The sequence below is a fragment of the Takifugu rubripes genome, chromosome 9, assembly GCF_901000725.2.
Source record: "Takifugu rubripes chromosome 9, fTakRub1.2, whole genome shotgun sequence".
Taxonomy (NCBI): domain Eukaryota; kingdom Metazoa; phylum Chordata; class Actinopteri; order Tetraodontiformes; family Tetraodontidae; genus Takifugu; species Takifugu rubripes.
In genome coordinates this window covers 13,199,488-13,217,952 of record NC_042293.1, presented here as the reverse complement: position 1 = coordinate 13,217,952, position 18,465 = coordinate 13,199,488, and the positions used below count along the sequence as shown (strand labels likewise).

The 18,465-nt window shown below is 48.9% G+C and overlaps 3 protein-coding genes across 4 annotated transcripts in view; 1 reads left to right on the top strand and 2 right to left on the bottom strand.

Annotated features, from left to right (window-relative positions):
* Nucleotides 1-15,299, top strand: part of LOC101074793 (reelin) — a 59,888-nt gene extending 44,589 nt beyond the window's left edge. The window contains 41 exon segments of the mRNA XM_029841542.1: nt 102-308; nt 398-633; nt 720-877; nt 964-1,171; nt 1,244-1,320; nt 1,462-1,620; nt 1,701-1,895; nt 2,764-3,037; nt 3,124-3,264; nt 3,353-3,530; nt 3,613-3,697; nt 3,784-3,966; nt 4,043-4,211; nt 4,302-4,407; nt 4,525-4,678; nt 4,681-4,751; nt 4,829-4,947; nt 4,949-5,052; nt 5,232-5,382; nt 5,468-5,726; nt 5,839-6,088; nt 6,225-6,393; nt 6,527-6,667; nt 6,780-6,957; nt 7,319-7,512; nt 7,598-7,848; nt 7,928-8,082; nt 8,171-8,385; nt 8,550-8,727; nt 8,807-8,982; nt 9,066-9,172; nt 9,278-9,520; nt 9,605-9,780; nt 9,860-9,933; nt 10,051-10,212; nt 10,328-10,485; nt 10,577-10,796; nt 10,908-11,105; nt 11,193-11,291; nt 12,524-12,529; nt 13,960-15,299. Coding sequence (XP_029697402.1) covers nt 102-308; nt 398-633; nt 720-877; nt 964-1,171; nt 1,244-1,320; nt 1,462-1,620; nt 1,701-1,895; nt 2,764-3,037; nt 3,124-3,264; nt 3,353-3,530; nt 3,613-3,697; nt 3,784-3,966; nt 4,043-4,211; nt 4,302-4,407; nt 4,525-4,678; nt 4,681-4,751; nt 4,829-4,947; nt 4,949-5,052; nt 5,232-5,382; nt 5,468-5,726; nt 5,839-6,088; nt 6,225-6,393; nt 6,527-6,667; nt 6,780-6,957; nt 7,319-7,512; nt 7,598-7,848; nt 7,928-8,082; nt 8,171-8,385; nt 8,550-8,727; nt 8,807-8,982; nt 9,066-9,172; nt 9,278-9,520; nt 9,605-9,780; nt 9,860-9,933; nt 10,051-10,212; nt 10,328-10,485; nt 10,577-10,796; nt 10,908-11,105; nt 11,193-11,291; nt 12,524-12,529; nt 13,960-14,056 — 6,681 coding nt within the window. The 3' untranslated portion in view covers nt 14,057-15,299.
* A 135-nt stretch (nt 15,300-15,434) lies between these two features.
* On the bottom strand, nt 15,435-17,246 carry bncr (bouncer). Of its 2 annotated transcripts, XM_011607557.2 has the most exons (3): nt 17,091-17,246; nt 16,323-17,017; nt 15,435-15,977 (listed from the first exon to the last, which is right to left on the bottom strand). In XM_011607557.2, exons 2-3 carry the CDS (start codon nt 16,328-16,330, stop codon nt 15,551-15,553), a joined length of 435 nt encoding a protein of 144 aa, XP_011605859.1. In that variant the 5' UTR covers nt 16,331-17,017; nt 17,091-17,246; the 3' UTR covers nt 15,435-15,550. The 2 variants fall into 2 exon arrangements, with proteins under 2 accessions (XP_011605859.1, XP_011605858.1); XM_011607556.2 differs by lacking the exon at nt 15,435-15,977 and having other exon boundaries at nt 16,470-17,017.
* A 216-nt stretch (nt 17,247-17,462) lies between these two features.
* On the bottom strand, nt 17,463-18,412 carry LOC115250992 (small integral membrane protein 29-like). The gene is made up of 5 exons (XM_029841549.1): nt 18,223-18,412; nt 17,891-18,144; nt 17,793-17,818; nt 17,632-17,725; nt 17,463-17,546 (listed from the first exon to the last, which is right to left on the bottom strand). Exons 2-5 carry the CDS (start codon nt 18,008-18,010, stop codon nt 17,484-17,486), a joined length of 303 nt encoding a protein of 100 aa, XP_029697409.1. The 5' UTR covers nt 18,011-18,144; nt 18,223-18,412; the 3' UTR covers nt 17,463-17,483.
* Between the last annotated feature and the right edge of the window lie 53 nt (nt 18,413-18,465).

The following is an 18,465-nucleotide window of genomic DNA, read 5'->3' as shown; positions in this document are numbered from 1 at the left end:
TTTGTGATAAAACAACCACAAAATCGGTCGGAAAGTCTTTACATTTATCTGGTGGGTCTGAGAAACAGCAAAGGACCTTCATCCCTCCACTGACTTTACAGAACTTTTACGAGAAGCCCGCCTTCGACTACCCTCTGAACCAGATGAGCGTGTGGCTGATGCTGGGTAATGAAGGTATGGAGAGGGAGAGCAATGACAGCTTCTGTGCGCCAACACCCTCCGCAATGGTGTTCGGACGCTCAGATGGAGATAGGGTAGCTGTCACAAGAGACCTGGCTCTGCGTCATGGCTACACCCTTCAGTTTAAGGTATCATCATGGGAAGGGTCAAGGTATTTCCAGCCCATTCAATGTAATGGTTTCATATCTATATGTTTTCTCCTTTCTTTCTTCTCCAGTTGAACATTGGCTGTGAGTCAGAGTTCAGCGCTGCTGCCCCAGTACTGCTGCAATACTCCCATGATGCTGGTCGTACCTGGGCGCTGGTAAGAGAGGGCTGTTTCCCAGGAACCCCAGGGTCAGGTGTCTGTGAGGGCAGTGGTCGTGAGCTCAGAGAACCCACCGTCTACAACACTGGGGACTATGAGCAGTGGACCAGAGTCACTGTGGTCATACCACGCAATGTCGCAGCCAGGTAGCTAGACTAAATGACAGCAGGACTTAGTGGAAATATCTGCTCCATCTCTGCCCAACTTCACTTTGTCTCTTTCCAATTTTCAGTAAAACCAGATTCCGCTGGTTCCAAGAGAGCAGTGTTTATAGAGATGCTCCACCTTTTGCTTTGGATGGGGTCTACATCTCAGAGCCCTGTCCAAACCACTGTGGGGGACACGGAGATTGCATCTCTGGCGTCTGCTTCTGTGACATGGGATACACAGGTAATGCACCTGAAAGATGGTTTGCAAACCAAAAGGTTGTATTTTGTCTTGTTTTACCGGTATATGTTTTAATTTTTTTCCTACAGTGGAGCAGGATAGTTGTGTCCCGTCTGTGGCCAGCCCCACTGAGCTGACTGAAGGGTTTGAAGGGAAGCTGAGCCCACTCTGGCAGAGCCTAAGCGGGGGACAAATTGGGGGTGGTTGTGGTATCATCAGTGAGGGCAAAGCACTGTATTTCAGTAGCCCTGGGAGGCGAGAGGCACGAACAGTCCCTCTGGATACCAGCAACACCCGGTGAGTGGTCTTCACAAATGCTTTATACCCGTTTGTTGGCCGTGGATCTGAAGTTTGTCCATTTACATGCAGGTTGGTCCAGTTCTACATCCGAATTGGCAGCAAGAGTTTGGGGCCCACTTGCACAAGGCCTCGATCCCGGAATGAAGGTAATCGTTCGGATTTCTTTATGTACTTCTACTTATTTTATCCACTCGGTTAAGTATTTTAGCAGTATTTTTGCATCAGTGTAAATAACGAGAGTTCTCAGATTAAAATGCATCCTGCTCTATTTTTAACCATTGTTCTAGGTGTCATTGTTCAGTTCTCCACCAACAACGGTGTGCAGTGGCAGTTCCTAAGGGAGCTGGACTTTAGTTCCTTCCTGGAACCTCAAGTGGTGACCATCGAGTTACCATCTGCGGCCAAAACACCCTACACAGTATTCCGGTGGTGGCAGCCCCAACAAGGTCAGTCGATTAAAAGGATCTGCAATAATACAAAACAGACAATAAATATTCTATTATATGTTTATTTCTCATGTTTTTAGGGAAACACTCAGCCCAGTGGGCTCTAGACGATGTCTTGGTTGGCATGAATGACAGCTCTAGAACAGGGTTCCAGGATAAGTTTGACAGCACGACTCCTTTGAGGCACAACTGGTACCGCGTTCAGGGTGGGGAGGTGACTGTGGACTGTCTGTCTCTGGATACAGCGCTCACCTTCAACTCTGTGGCTATTGACAGTGAGTCTTTTTAGAAGCAAAGTCATTTAGTTTAAATAATCAATTGGTTCCTGATCAGCAGTTTTAGTTGAACTACAGTATTAATCATTTGTCAGCAGCTAAGTTGTAGTGTTAGTGGAGGTTAAATGTGACACAAGATGTAAAAAAAGACCCCACAAAAACCCGCCACCAAATTGTGAAGTTAAAATGATGAATATGTAGATCTAACATAAAGTCATGTCACAGCGTTACCGCAACAACGGGCTGAAACTGAATCTTCCATTTACTGTGGAGCCGCGGCTCCTGAAATATTAATGAGAGAAAACCTGAATGAACATCCTGCCCCTTATTTATGCTTGCGTCAAGCTGTGAGCAGATTTACTTTGTGCAAATATTACATTACAACTGGGATCATTCATTCCGTGTGCAGCAAGAGCGACTTGGCAACCCATCCATAAACACAAAGCACCCATGTCCCCATGTGCACAATAAGGCACTGCCACATTCTCCTCATGTGAAATATGCACAAATTTTGCACATAACTCAGCAGTACGTTATTTTCTAGAGTATTCATATTTGCTGTTGGGTGTGTAACGATTTTGTATGTACTTTTCATTTACCGTGGCATTGAAAATGATGAGGATTGGTTTGGCTGTCAGTGCAACAGCTGTGCTCATATTTTACTAAATGCAAGACCTTCCTTGAACTTGTGTTTTTTTTATGAAAATGTTCGTCCGCTTTATAAATGTTCTGGGTTTTAATGGTGTCACCCTGGCCACAGTGAACTTCATGGAGAGCTGTAGCCTTGAATAACAGTATGAAACAGTTATAACATGATCACAAACAAATGTCATCGCGCTACAAGAGATATTTCCTTCCGTGTTTGCAGAGAAGCCACGGTACGCAGAGACCTGGGACTTTGAGGTTTCAGGCTCATCCTTCCTGCAGTTTGAGTTGAGTATGGGGTGTAGTAAGTCCACCTCCTTCTCCCACGGAGTGCGGCTGGAGTACTCCACAGACTGTGGTCAGCACTGGTCTCTTATCACCCCCGAGTGTGTGCCCCCAGCCATCGGATGTGCTGGTTACACACAGAGCTCTGTCTACACTTCAACGCAGTACAAACACTGGAGGAGGATCACTGTTTACCTGCCCAGTGCTGCTAAGTATGTGCTCAGTACTAATTGTCTCCTCATGAAGGTGCCTTCACTTCTAAATCAAAACTTTATTTTCATTTAATTAAATTCCTCAGTTCCCCAAGAACCCGCTTTCGTTGGATCCAGACTCACTTTACCCCTGGGGCCGAGGGATGGGCGCTCGATAACGTCTTACTTGCCCCCGGTTGCCCCTGGATGTGCTCCGGTCACGGCCTTTGCGATAATGGACGCTGTGTGTAAGTAAATCTTCCTCAGAGAACAATTTTTGGGTTTCCTACCTACGTTAGAACGCGACGGAACCATTCTCCCTCTGATTTCACACAGGTGTGACAAGGGTTATGGAGGGCCCCACTGTGTGCCTGTTACTCCCCTGCCGTCTGTGCTGAGAGAGGACTTTAATGACAACCTCCAGCAGGAAACGTGGCCTGAGGTGTATGGAGCAGAGAGGGGGACTCTGAGTGGAGAGCCTCTGAAATCAGGCACTGCCCTTATCTTCAAAGGGGTAGGCTCCTAAACACCACGCGTCAGCAATAAAGCACACAGACGCAGCGAGCAGATGCAGTAGACGTAACCTTTGTTTGCAGGACGGCATGCGAATGATTGTGTCCCGTGATTTGGACTGCTCCAACACGCTCTACATCCAGTTTGCCTTCAAATTCATCACCAAAGGTCAAAGATAACTGCGTTTACTTTCATCATGGCACTTTCACTGATGTTGGGGTGTTGACGCCGTGTTGCATGTTGGGCTTTTCTAGGTGTTCCAGAGCGTTCTCATTCCATACTGCTGCAGTATTCCGTGAATGGTGGAATCAGCTGGCTGATGTTAGATGAGTTCTACTTCCCCACCTCCACCGACACACTGTTCCTCCACCTTGCCCTGCCAGCCAGTGCTCAGACCAACGCCACCCGCTTTAGACTATGGCAGCCTTACAACAGTGGTGAGTTCACTGGAAAAAAAACACCAAACCTGTAGAAATCTCTTTGTAATAATGTTGCATCTGTTTTTCTCCTCAGGCAAGAAAGAGGAGGTGTGGGTAATAGATGACCTCATCATTGATGGCAGCTCCCTACACAACCCACCAGTTGTAATTGACAGTTTTGATGAGGGTCCCAATGACTCCAACTGGCTATTCTTTCCTGGGGGAAACACAGGCCTGTACTGCCCCTACCAAAAGACTGGACTGTAAGGAAACATGCAGGGTTCCTTCCTTTATGCGCCGTGATATATGATGTGATATATGTTTCTGACCTCAGCAAATATTATTTGATGCAGGGAGGAAGATGAGTCAGCCATGGTGTTTGTCTCCAGTGAGCTCGGGGAGCACTCTATCACCACCAGGGACATTGAAGTGAATGAGAACACTATCATTCAGTTTGAGGTGCATAAATACAGCTGTGATGGCTTCTTCTCCCAGTCTGCATCCATCCAGCAATATTTACTCACCGGACATTAAACCATGACTCATCGTGTTTTGCTGATGGTTGTGTACCTCCAGATTAATGTGGGCTGCACCGCGGAGAGCTCATCCAACTATCCGGTGCGTCTCGAGTTCTCCAGGGATTTTGGTGCCACTTGGCACCTCTTGGTCCCCCTGTGTGCTGGTGCACCTCAGCCATCTGCACTGTGCTCCACAGAGCTGCATCCGGCCAGTATCTATTTCCCTGGAACAACTCAGGGCTGGAGGAGGGAAGTTATTCACTTTGGCAAGCTCCGTCTTTGCGGGTGAGTCCATTCCCAGACATTCAGGGAATATTAATGTTTTCTCCCTTTCTAACCATTTACTTGTATTTCTTCCACAGGTCAGTGAGGTTCCGCTGGTATCAGGGTTTCTTTTCAATTGGTTCTGCTCCTCCTACATGGGCACTGGACAACATTTACATTGGCCCACAGTGTCAAGACATGTGCAATGGTCACGGTGCTTGCGTGGGTGGGACCCACTGTGCCTGTGACCCTGGCTATTCTGGATCGGACTGCTCCGTGCCCGACACCCCCAACCCTGACTTCCTCAAGGAGGACTTTGAAGGTAGACTACTGCCAACATTGCACTGCACAGAACCTCCCTACTGTTTTCTTCTGCCAAATTTTAGGACCTGCATGGAGACAATCTTTTTGGTTCCTTCATATTTGAAGCTCTTCTTATTTGTATGGAATATCTTAATTCAACCTTTGATTGTGGTTGAATTTGGATGAATTTTGTTGTAGGAGGTGCTGTAGACGCAGAGCATTTCAGACTACTGAGTGGTGGAAAACCATCGAGGAAATGTGGAATAATGTCAAGTGGAAATCACCTGTTCTTCAGTGAAGATGGCCTTCGCATGCTGGTCACCAATGATTTGGACCTGTCTAATGCCAGGTAAGGCTGAGGACATGCAAATGAACTTTCACACTTTAAACATGTGGCCAATGTTGTTTAACGATTCACCTGTTAACGGCTGCAGGTTTGTTCAGTTCTTCCTCCGCCTTGGCTGTGGTAAGGCTGCTCCTGACCCTCGCTCCCAGCCAGTTTTGCTACAGTTTTCAGTGGATGGAGGACTTACCTGGGGGCTCCTCCAGGAATTCCTTTTCAGCAACAGCAGTAATCAGGCTCGTCTAGTGGCCCTGGAGATCCCACTGCGAGCCCGGACGACATCCACTCGCATTCGCTGGTGGCAGCCCTCTGAGAGCGGCCATTTTTACAGCCCGTGGGTGATAGACCAGGCACGTAGATACTACGTACTAGATTCTATCAGGCATTTATTGAGGAATCATTTTTTTCTTTTCAAAGTTTCTTCCAAATTTAATTATTTTTATTGCATGTGTCTATTTGTAGGTAGTAGTAGGTGGGAGTGCCAGTGGCTGGGGACCTTTGGAGGATGATTTCACCTCAATTGATGGGCGCTCATGGCTTCTCCACCCTGGAGGAACCCGGATGCCTGTCTGTGGTTCTGATGGACCTGCATTTGCATTCATAGAGAAGTCCAACACGCGTTATGCTGTCACCACTGACATTAGTTTGGGTCAAGATGCTTTCATCCAGTTTGACTTCTCTGCTTCCTGTTCAGTCACCAACTCTTGCTACTGTGAGTATTGTGTCTAATTATATCAGGGTTTTAAAATGAAACTCATTAATTCATTGCTGAATGCTGATTACCTATGTATTTTAATGTGACCACAGATAGAAGTTAATATAACAGTTTTTGTTCTATTTTCCTTCAGCTGTAGAGTTGGAGTATTCTCTGGACCTTGGGCTGACCTGGCAGCCGTTGGTCAGAGACTGTCTGCCTACAAGCCCCGACTGCTCCTCGTACACCCTGCAGAGGCTGCTGGTTTCTGACACTTATAACAAGTGGGGACGCGTTACTCTGCCCATCCCATCATACGCCAGGTCAGCCTTCAATTTCTATTCAAACAGCTGTAGAGTGGATGTAGAGATTCCCCTCATCTGAAGCGATGCTGTAGTATGCCTGACATCCCAAGAACAACCTCTCCAAGTCCATTACTTTGCCTTGTGACTTTAGATCTCCAGCCACAAGGTTCCGCTGGTTACAGCAAGCTCCGTTTGACAAACAGCAGACTTGGGCTCTGGATAATCTTTACATTGGAGATGGCTGCCCAGACATGTGCTCTGGACATGGACACTGCAAACAAAGCTCCTGTGTGTGAGTAAATTGATTCATAATATAATGCATATATACATATATATATTTTAAAACTCTTAGTCCCTAAATTGCTGTCTACTTTCTAATTGTACTTTGGGCTTGTTCCTCTTAGGTGCGACCCAGAGTGGGGTGGAGAGTACTGTGATGAGCCTGTGGTTCTTTTGCCATCGCAGCTGAAGGACAGCTTTAGTCGAGCGCCGTCGCTCAGCCACTGGCACACACTAACTGGTGCCAAACTCAGCACTGTGTGTGGAGCTGTGGCTTCCGGGGCCGCTCTGCACTTTAGCGGCGTACGTAAACATTGCTCTTGTTGTGCCGTTTTCTATTGCAACTGCTGTTCCACCAACTTGGGATTGGGTGTTGGAGAAATGCAGATAAATACATTCCTAATTTAATATCCAGGCAGCATCAGCTAGGATATTTACTAAATGCAATCAATATGTGCATTTTAGAAATCCTGGGCATGTACGTGTTGTAGAATAAGGTTCATCCAGATGTGCATCACCTAAAAACCTGTAGAGATAATCAGTCAATACATCTTCAATAATATACATAGAATAATACTATGTTGGTCATGCGGTGTTCTTTTATGGTCTCTATGGAGATTGTTCATGAGAGTGACTGAAACCGTCTCCTCGGGTCTTCACACAGAGTTGCAGCCGTCAGCTGGTGACGGTTGACCTGAACCTGACCAATGCAGAGTTCATCCAATTCTACTTCATGTATGGCTGCATGATTCCACCCAGTAATCGCAACCAAGGTGTTCTTTTGGAGTACAGTTTGAACGGAGGAATCAACTGGCATCTCCTGACTGAGATCTTCTACGACCTGTACACCAAACCCGGGTGGGTTTTAGGGCAGGGTGGGGTATACACCCTGTAAAACAAACGGGTGGAAATGATTCTTTATGTCTTTTTCTCCTGTTTTCAGGTTTGTGAATGTGCTGCTGCCCCCTGCTGCTCGTCAGGAGGGGGTGCGTGTGCGCTGGTGGCAGCCGCAGCATGATGGAGTTGACCACAGTGATTGGGCTCTGGATAATGTCCTTATCGCAGGCTCGGACCCTCGAGCGCAGATATCTGACACCTTTGGAGGGGTGGCATTACCCAATCATGAGAGAGCTCCTGCCGATGGCGCCTCCGGAAGAATGGACCAACCTAAAGAGCCGGAGGAAACTCCAATAGGTATCAGTCCGTGTTTTATGAAGGGTTTTGAATTAACTGCGAACCTCTCTTAAGGCGTCGTGTGTTTGTTTCTTGTTAGTGAGCGATCATTGGTTGTTCTCAGAGGACTGCTCAGTGCAGCGGTTCTGCAGCTCTCCTGATGGAGTGATGGTGTGTGGCAACGCAGATGGGAGGGAGGTGTACGCCGTCACACACGACATCGTTCCCGACAAGGGCTGGGTCATGCAGTTCAAGGTACAGAATGCGCCTTAAACGTCACACAGGTGGGAGGAGCCTGATTAGATGTTTGGGTTGTGTCAGTTATACCCGTGTGTGGCTTCAGATCGCAGTTGGCTGCAGCGTGCCCGAGCGTCACGCAGACCGGCAGGTCCACGTTCAATATTCGGCGGACTTCGGAGTGACGTGGAAGTACCTGGTGCCCCAGTGTCTGCCCGCTGACCCCCGCTGTGGAGGTCAGGTGTCCCAGCCTTCAGTCTTCTTCCCTGCTGAAGGCTGGAAGAGGGTGGTCTACCCGCTCCCCGACAGCCTCTCGGACATGTGAGTCATCTTACATAACTGCTTCATATTTCATGACGTGGTTCTGGCATGTTTCACCTTAGTTCTTTATCCATTACATGACTGCGATGCTTAAATGATTAAAGGCACATAAATCTTGGAAAGGTTACCCTGGTTGTTGGAATAACCTGCTGTCTGTTCTTCAGTGCCGTGCGGTTCAGATTTTACCAACAGCACTCGGATATTCAGTGGGGCGTGGAGAACTTTTACATCGGGCCGTCATGTGACAGTCACTGCGGGGGCCACGGCGATTGTTTGGATCAGCGCTGTCTCTGTGATCCAGGTTTCACTGGACCAAACTGCTACGCCAGCAGCACCCTGAAGGTGGAGAGCGAGTCTCAGTCACAGCACAGAGAGAAAAGAAAGGCCGAACTGATCCATTTTCTTTAACCTTCCCCTCTAGGCGTCTCTGAAGGAGCGTTTCGACTGGGTGGGGACATCAGGCCCTCAGTGGCAGGTGCTGGAGGGCGGTAGGCCTTGTACAGACTGCGGGGTGCTGGTGGAGGGGACAGCCCTGTACTTTGGAGGCGCTGATGCCCGGCAGGCTGTAACCGCTGATCTGGATCTCCGAGGGGCAAAGTTAGTATTCATCCAGAGGTTTTCTCTCCATCGTAACAGTTGTGGCCTTTCTGGGCACTGTGAACTGTGGGTTTTGTGACTAGGTTTGTAGAGTACTGGGCCAGGATCGGCAGTGACGATAACATGACGCTTTGCCACCGGCCAACTTGTCGTAAAGAGGGCGTTCTGCTGGACTACTCCACAGATGGAGGTGCAATGAAAGCATGGGTGTATTTACAACATTGTGTATATTTTAGAGTTCTCACCTCCCTTGTGTCAACATTTCTTCTCTCCACAATTGTCTTTCTGTCTGCAGGCGTGTCCTGGACCCTGCTCCATGAGATGGACTATCTGAAGTACGTGTCAGTGAGGAGAGACTACATTGTTCTCCCCGAGGGAGCTCTGACCAATGCTACTCGCCTGCGTTGGTGGCAGCCATTTACCATTTCCTCCGGTCTGGCCATGCCCAGCCTGGAGAGAGCTCAGTGGGCCATAGACAACATCTTGGTGGGGGGTTCGGACATCAATCCATCCACTTTGCTTGACACCTTTGATGATGGTGAGTTTGCGTGTTCATTATATTTTCCTGGACATGATGTGGAGGTCTATTCCTCTTCTTGTCTGTGTTTTATATCTTTCCCAGAGGGTGTTTCTCATGAGGAAAGCTGGAGCTTCTATCCAAATGCTGTACGCACAGCTGGCTTCTGTGGAAACCCATCATTCCATCTTTACTGGCCAAATAAGAACCATGACAGGACACACAACATCCTGGCAACCAGAGAGCTCATAGTGCAACCTGGATACATTTTACAGTTTAAGGTACAGAGGTGAACGGTGCTGGATATAACCATCAATGACCATCATGCATTTAATACACATCTTTTTTGGTCTAATTCAGATTGTTGTTGGCTGCGAAGCCGACACCTGTGAAGACCATCATTCTGTCCTGCTGCAGTACAGGAAGGATGCAAGGTAGACTCAAATCATTTCAGTTTTCTTTCAACAGTTTTTCATTTTCTTTGAAACTTTGTTTCGAGCGGATTCTCCCCTTTACAGCGGCAGTGCTCAGTTCTCCATCTCTCCCTACAGGTCCGATTCCTGGCAGGTGGTGCAGTCAGAGTGCCTCCCCTCCTCTGTCAACAATGTGGGCTGCTCTCCCTTCCAGTTTCACGAGTCTACAATCTACAGTCCAGTAAACAGCTCAACATGGACAAGGGTCACCGTTCAGCTCCCAGACCACGTCTCCTCAGGGTAGGAATACACTATTTCCATGATTACCACAACTCTCAGCACATATCTGCAACTTGCAGGTGCAAGGCACCTTCGTAATTTGCTGTGATGGTAAGTTTATGTGATTTCTTTGTAGAGCTACTCAATTCCGCTGGATCCAGAAGGAGGGGACGGGAGAGCGTCAGAGCTGGGCAGTAGACCATGTTTACATTGGCGAGGCCTGCCCGGGGCTCTGCAGCGGACACGGCTACTGCACTAGTGGAGTGGTCTGCATCTGTGACGAGGGACACCAGGGTGGGCCACAGACTCTGGAGAGATGCTTCAGTTGGCTTGGTCAGACTCACTTCATCGGAACTTCATCACGTCCCCTCTTCCTCCTCTCCAGGTGACGACTGTTCCCTGTCCGGCAGCGACCTGCCCAGCTCCATAAAAGACAACTTTGAGTCGGGCAGCGTGTCGCAGGAGAGCTGGCAGTTGATCCAGGGTGGTGGGGTAGGCAACGGCTGTGGGCAGCTGTCACCTCATGCCCACGGGGATTCACTCTACTTCAATGGCTGTAAGATGAGGCAGGCCGTTACCAAACCGCTGGACCTCACTAGAGCCAGGTACAGGTACTACCAAAACAGAACTATAACTCTGTGCATCTGCCTGTAAGTAGCTAGAGGACTGCCTACCCATAATATCTACCTGTATCTCTCCCTCTCGTCCTTTCACAGTAAGATCATGTTTGTGCTGCAGATCGGCAGCGTGGCACAAACAGACAGCTGTAACATCGCCCTGGACCAGGCAGACACGGTGGACCGGGCCGTCCTGCTGCAGTATAGCATCAACAACGGTGTCAGCTGGCATGTTATCGCCCAGCACCAGCCCAAAGACTTCATAAAAGCCCAGAGAGTCTCCTACAACATTCCCCTGTGAGTGATTCTCCGCTACTCACGGACCTTCTAGATTCGGCTGTTCTGGCTCTAACCAAAGTGGAACCTGTTCATTCACCTCTCCAGAGAGGCCAGGGTGAAAGGCGTGATGCTGCGATGGTGGCAGCCACGACACGATGGCGCGGGACATGATCAGTGGGCGTTGGACCATGTGGAAGTAGTTCTGTGAGTACCCAATCCCGAGCCAGCCCCCGGCGCCTCAGAATGCCCCCCAAAAGAGCCCTGCTTCAGCCTCACCTGTAGAAACGGTCCCTCCTCCTCTTCCTCCTCCTCCTACACAGCACACACACATAAACTGTAGTACTTACACGTGCGCTGCTTATGTGTGCCGACTCCTCAGCTGTTCAAAACGCTCGTCGCGGCTTCTTGGAATAAATGGCTGCTGTCTGCTCTGCTGTTTGTGGAGGATTGTTCTGCATAAGCCAGTTCAGATGCTGCTGTCAGGTCATCATATTCTCAGTGTCCTGCCATTTCAAAGGCAGATATTGTTTTGAAAAGCAGGAAATTGGTCGAGACACTGAAAATATTGCGATCATGGTCCAGACCAGCTAGCATACTCCTGACATGACCATATCATGAAGCATCTTGAATGCATTTTCTACATGCTGCTGTGGGGAGCAGAGCGGTGTCCTCTCCCACATGGGGGGTTCATTCCATCACCCGATGCATTTAAAATGTGCAAACATCCAGTCATACATGGCAGCCCGATTGGATCTACTGTTGATGCGCAAACACATCTCACACACACACCTGCGTCAGTGTATCAGTATGTCTGAGCTGTCCCTGGTCTTCCTGCTCATGGCCTGCCCCCCTCCCTCCCTCTGTCCCTCCCTCCCTTTTGCACGGTTTTCAACAGGGTCTGCTGAAACAGTGACGGTGGTCCTCACACTCTGATGTTTACTTCTCTCTCTTTATTTCACTCCACACATCCTTCCTCTCACTCTCTCTCCTGCTCAAACCTTTCCTCTTGCTCAACACAATTTCCCCCCCCCCCGCTGCGATTCCCACATGCTTGATCGTGTCCTCCCGCTCCCTCTTCTCCTGGTGCCATGTCCCACCATCACCCACTCCCTCCTCATTCTTCCTTCCCTCTTTTTCTCTTTTGTTTCCGATCCTGACGTGTTACAATTGGATTATTTTGGTGTATCTCTCACTTTCTGTGATCATCTTAATCACTTTGCTGTCTCCACCAACTACTCGTGTTTTTCACGAACCTCTGACAATCTTTTTGCCTCTCCTCTCTCCCCCACCCCCGCTTTGGACCCTTGCCTCCCAGGCTGGGGCTCCTACCCCCTCAGACCCCTCTCCGAGACAGCAGTCCCCTCCTTCTGCTTCTCCCCTCTCTCGCTCTAACCTCTGCTCTCTTCTGTATTCTGCTCCCTCTGGCATGGCTGTAGTGTCAGGTAAGTTCTCCGACTCTTCCTGAATGCAGCCCCCTCCTCACCTCCTACCCTCTCTAGCTCCATGCACACCCACCATCACCTTCACTGCCCTCCTCATCATCGCCAGTCATACCCATGCCCCTGCTTTAACCCAGGCAGGTCAACATAGCCCCCAATGCACACATCTGTAGGAGGCAGCTCTCAGTGCAGACACAAATACACAAAATCCTCAAAGGTGGCGACTTTCTCGATTTTTAAAGGCCGTTTTAAAGCAATGATCCAAAGCAGATTCCCGTTAAACAGCATTTTGATTGACGTGCAGATGTTGGAATGTTATATTTGATATATTCTGATGTCAGTGCTGCTGTGTTTATGTTTATATGTGTGATGAAGTCCATCACTATATCCGTCTGTTTTGTTTTGCCACCCCTACTGTAGCCTTTCCGACATCGATGCTAAACAATCTCATTCGCAACTCAGTGATCCTCAGAACGATCACGGTCTGTGTGCTGAGAGACACCAGCCCGAGCTCTGAAAGTCGGTTCCATTCATAAATCATTTGCATTGGACGGCATCTCGCATCACTGACTCTCAACGAAGGCGTCCGACTAACCTCGTTCACCCAGCTCTTGCATGGCTTTGTCTACTGACTGCAACAGCACCTTCATCCCTGGATTCACACATGGCAACACCCTGGATCAGAACTCTGAGAGCCCACAGCCATAGCTGGTCTCTCAGGTGGCACCGTCCTCCATCACACACATGCACCATCCTCCATTCTGCATCATCCTTCCCACCCCCACCCCACCATGCTTTGCAGAGGCCCCTGTCTGCCCTGGCTGCGCTCCTGGCTCACTGGCACCGCCCTGCTGGATGGAAGAGGCAATGGACAGGCTAAGCAAGAGCAGTCTTCTGCAGCTTTTCTTCATGTCTCTCAGTTTCAAAGCCAGCCCCTCTCTGCTTCCAACCCCTGGGTTTCCGTGGCTTTGATTGATTGTTTTCTTTGTATTCCCAGTGATGGCTGCTGACTCTGACCTTAAACACTCAGAGGCAGAGTTCCCCCACTAGTATTCGTGGTAGTATGTTTGTAGACTCTGTGTCCTGTGTCTTGTCTCGCGACATTTGTCCTTGGGTACGTGTAACTAGTTCTACCACACTGCTCACCATTAGATACTCATTTTTGTGCACTAAAAACAAGCCAGTTGTGTAGAGTAGTGCCACCTCTTACCCATACGACTGTCGAGTGTTTGAGGTTTTTCCTAGAAAGTGACTGAAAATGGTCGCATGAACCCTGGGTGTGAATGGAATTCAAAGTTGCCTTCATCCATCTGTGCGTCTGCGAGCATGAACTTGGGTGCATGAGGATACGTGGACGCGTGTTGTCCCAAACTGGGCCGCTAACGTCCCGCTCCTCTTTCTCTCCCTCCTTCACTGTGTTTGTATCTCCGCAGCACCCGTAAACAGAACTACATGATGAAATTTGCCCGGCAGACCGGAGCGCGTCACTACTACAGCCGCAAGAAACGGGCGCTGTTACAGCGCGCCTGAACGCCCCAACGAAGGGAACGGTCCTCTAACCTGCCAGTCACACGTCAACGCCCGCCGCTCATCCTCTTCCTCCAGACGACAGCTTGCTCCGCACCGTTTGCCCCTGGACTCCAGTCCAGCCTTAGATTTCCACCACCCACCCCTCCCCTCTCTGTCCCACAACGGGGGCCATTCAATCAGTTTTACACCAGCGAATCAAGGACTTCCCAACCACACAGGTCGGTGGGAATGAAACTCAGAAGAAAGGAGTGAAGCAGCCATTTTGTGTTTTATCGTGGAAGGTCAGGGTTTCTACTTATTTCCTAAGTGTTGTTGTGGTTCCCGTCTCCATTTCCGTTACCCCTGGCCCCGGTTTCCCTCCCCTCCTCCTTCTCCTCCTACCACACTGTGAAATTGAGAGATAACACGTATATCACTGCTGAGCTGACCAGCCGATTGGAGAGTAGCGCCCCTGTTTCACTGAGCCACCGAAGGGAGGACCACTCCACAGTCACCAACCCAGGAGAAAGACCATTCCATTTATATCAATCACGATGAGGAATAATGGTGACGAGAATCTCAAAAAAAAAAGAAAAAAAAGAGTACTGTGTTCTTGCTGTTCTGTGTGTCTGTGGGTTCTTTTTGTGATGAGTTGACTGTGGTGTTCATTTGTTCGTTCGTTTTCTACTAATTCATGAGCTTTTTGGGGGGGGGGGGGGGAGTGCTGGGGGGGTCTTTTTCCTTTTTTCCTCGCTCATCGGGACCAGATGTTGGAGAGGCAGGAGAAGCCTGGCCAAGGAAGGAGGAACGAAAGAATGACTTGCACGACAGAAAAGGGAGAAAAAGACAGTTTTTTTTAAAAATCATTTTTTTATATATGTTGGTTCCGGGAAATACAGATATTTATGGTAAATGGTTCTTCACGTGACCTATTTAAGATGCACTGTGCGTGGAATCTGTATGTTATTTTTTAGTGTTAAGTTATTAGGCGGCCGAGTCGTGCTCTCGGACCGCGTCATCGCCTCTTCCCTCTTATCTTGTGCTGTTTCCCAACATCCATCTCTCTGTCTCTTGCTCTTTCTCTGCCAGTTTCTAAACCCTGAAGGTGAGGCTCTGTTAGTGTTGTTTTTTGAAGTCTGTGTAATATGGACCCTCTGCCCTCAGTGTAACTCCAGTATAGCAATCTCCTGTATATACATGTATATCCACTATGGGGAGACCCAGCAGCCTTATAAAAGGGAAATAAAGACCTGTCCAAACCTCATGTTGTACATAGTTCTCCATTCGCATTTTTTTTAACTGCAAAACCTTTGATTCACTCAACCTTGTTGCATGAGATGCCGACCAGACCATCAGCTTTTGATGTCCAGTGACTTAAATATCAATAAAGAATAAAATATCCACCAAAAGAGGGACATTTATTGACAGACAACAGGATTAAAACAGTTTGGACTTTATAAAAGACATTTAAAATATAATGATAATGGCCTGAGGTGTCAGATCGGGCCTTCACCATCATTCCAGGATGAAGCTGAAGACACCCCGGAGCACATCCCTCGGTGAGGTGATCAGAGCTGCAGTGAGAAGTGCAGCAGCGATGCAGAAGGGAGGCGCTGCGACTCCTGGGCAGGAGTTACAGTAGGGCGAATCACAGCAGCTGTAACTCATGACGAAGACGCTGCCTTTGTACCTGATGCTGTGAGTCTGGCTGCAGGCTTCCCTCGCCATGCAGCCCCTGCCCGACAGGGCACTGTGGTTCCCGTAGCGGCCATCTGCCTTGAAGCACAGATCCCCGGGTGGGCACTCGGTGGCGATGAATTTGAAGGAAACTTCCTTTTCCAGGAGGGGGCTGAAGTAGCAAAGCAGGTTGTCGCACAGCAGCGAAGGCAGGAGGAGGAAGAGCCAGAGCAGAGCGACACGCAGGAGCTGCAGCATGATCAGCCTGCAGGGTGAAGAGCATTGTTCTGCTTTACAGGTGAACCTGCTCCAGACTTGGTGGTGCCTTTAAATCTGCTGTCAAGTACGACTAAATGAATCACTTTGCATTTTCTGGCCATTTAAACTTGTGCCAGATGAAACAATGGTGGATTTTCTCTCAGAAAAATATGGATCCATTAGCTTTGATTAAAAACTCTCACCAGCCCACAGTTTATGAAGCACCAACAACCTTTAAGTTCTCCAGTCATTAACAGGCCAGGCTGAACTACTCTGCTCCGGTTCTTATACACTGGTGACATTTTTTCAGATTGTTGCACACAAAATACAACAGGAGAACATTTAGACTCACCTGCTCATGTTAAAGGGCACCTCTTAAACCAAAGTGGTAAAATGTGTTAAAAAAGCTGGAGGTGCACCGTTGACCCCAGGAGTTCCTGTACAGGCCACGCCCCCAACACACCTGCTGTCAATCCAATTAAAGACATCTACGCCAAGCTGGAGTCTGACCAGGAGGATTTTATTGCACATCAATAAATCACAAGTCATCCATTTATCAGGAGTGTAGCCGACGCCTCCGTCATGTTCAGGGATCCAGACTGGGAAGGCGAGCAGCCTCTTGACTAGATGTAATTTGCACACGAGTCCCAGAACTCCTCTTGGAGAACGTTCCGGATGTCGCTGTATTCCTTCTCTGTGATGATCCCCAGCAACAGCTCCATGTTTGGCCCAGTCTTGGGCGGCGTGTTACATTGGTCTTTGCAGCAGCAGGTGTGGCTGACGTTAAAGTCGGTGCCCTTAAAGGAGAGGATCTCGTAGGAGCCGCAGAGCGCAACGTCCATGCAGCCCTGCGCGGAGAGGACGTGGACGAGGCCGTAGTGGCCCCTGGAGCTGGAACAGCGCTGGGTGGGTGGACAGCGGCTGGTGGTGTTCACGCAGGAATCTGTTTTGTGCTGCAGAGGACAGAAGTAACACAACAGGGTGTCCTGGCTCAGAGCAGGGAGGAGCAGGGTGGTCACAGCCAACAGGCCAGAGGTCAGGATCCAGCTTAAACCCACAAACACACACAGGATTAGAGTGGAATGTTACAGAGGGGCAATGGTGTGAGTGTGCCGATCACCTGTGAATAATTTGGGATCCCATCTTCCCGCTTGTGCAATCAGCAGAACACACGAAGTTGCCTCAACCTGAGCAACTTCTAGTGAATTCTCTGATTGCCAAGCAGAGACAGGTGTGTCTCTGGAGCTCAGCTTTATTCATGCAGGAGAGTCTGAACTGATCCAAAACTGATCCAAAACCGGAATTTATGCCATGCTCTCATGGCCCACAGGGCACATTTTAAAAACTGACCCAACAAAACACCCGCTGATCTTTAATGAAAATATATGGTGTTGCAGCGTCCCCTGCTGTTCAATCAGGTTCATTTCGAGTGTGTGTGTGTGTGTGTGTGTGGGGGGGGGCAGCGTCACTCAGATAACAGCCACGTAAACAGTCTTTGTAACTTCTTTCCACTTTATTTTTTGCGTGTACCATAAGCAGATAAGAGGGAGAGCCTTTCGCCCCGGTTCAAGGGTCCCTGTTGGAAATAAATGTGAATTAAACTGCCATGCAATCAGGGCATGTGTGATCTTTAAAAATAAAGGTTCTTTTAATCTTCTCACAGCTAACTCCTCTTCCTCGCAGTCCCCCAAGCCCAAATCTTCTGTGGGGTCATATCTGTAGAGAGGAATCAACCGGTGGCGTAGATCATCTAACCTGAAGAGTCGAAGAGAATCGTGAAACACGGCAGTGAACGCACCACCACCACCAGGAATCGGCTCACCTTGATCTTCTTCTCAAGCATGCAACCTGAGATCATGCAGGGAAGAAACGTAAAGCCATGGCAACCATAATGAAGATGATGAACTCATGTGAACTTACCACGACAGCGATGCACACCAGCAGCGCTAAGAGCAGGAAGGGGATTAAGGCAAAGAAGAAGATAAACCCCGGTTGGGGCCCCGGGGGGGCAGTGTGAGGGCTGGTCTGGTTGAGGTTCATTTCTCTCTGCCTTTTCTCTTCCTTGGTGCACTTCTCTGCTTAGTATATTGAAGTTGGCACCTCTGTGCCACATTCATTGAAGGGTCGTTGTTGTCATTCCCAGTGAGCGGCTGCGCTCCACGACGTCCGCATAACTTGCGTCGGTTGAGAGAGTCAGAAATAAATGCACAGACATGAATGTGGGGCATCTAAAACAAACCAGCTGATCTTACCTTTTGTCACGTATGGCGAATGGAGCTCACTCGCCTACCCGCTCTTTCATGTTAGGGAGGAATGCGATGCTTCAACCTGCTCCATGACATTCCTGAGAGAGGAGCGGGCCACAGTCGGGCCGTTGAACTTGAAAAGCGACATTATTGAGGTTTCTTCGCATGTAGTTGGTCGAAAATGCAAGTCTAAAATGTATACATGTTACGATTTTACACTTTACGCCCGCTTCAATAATATCCCAGATG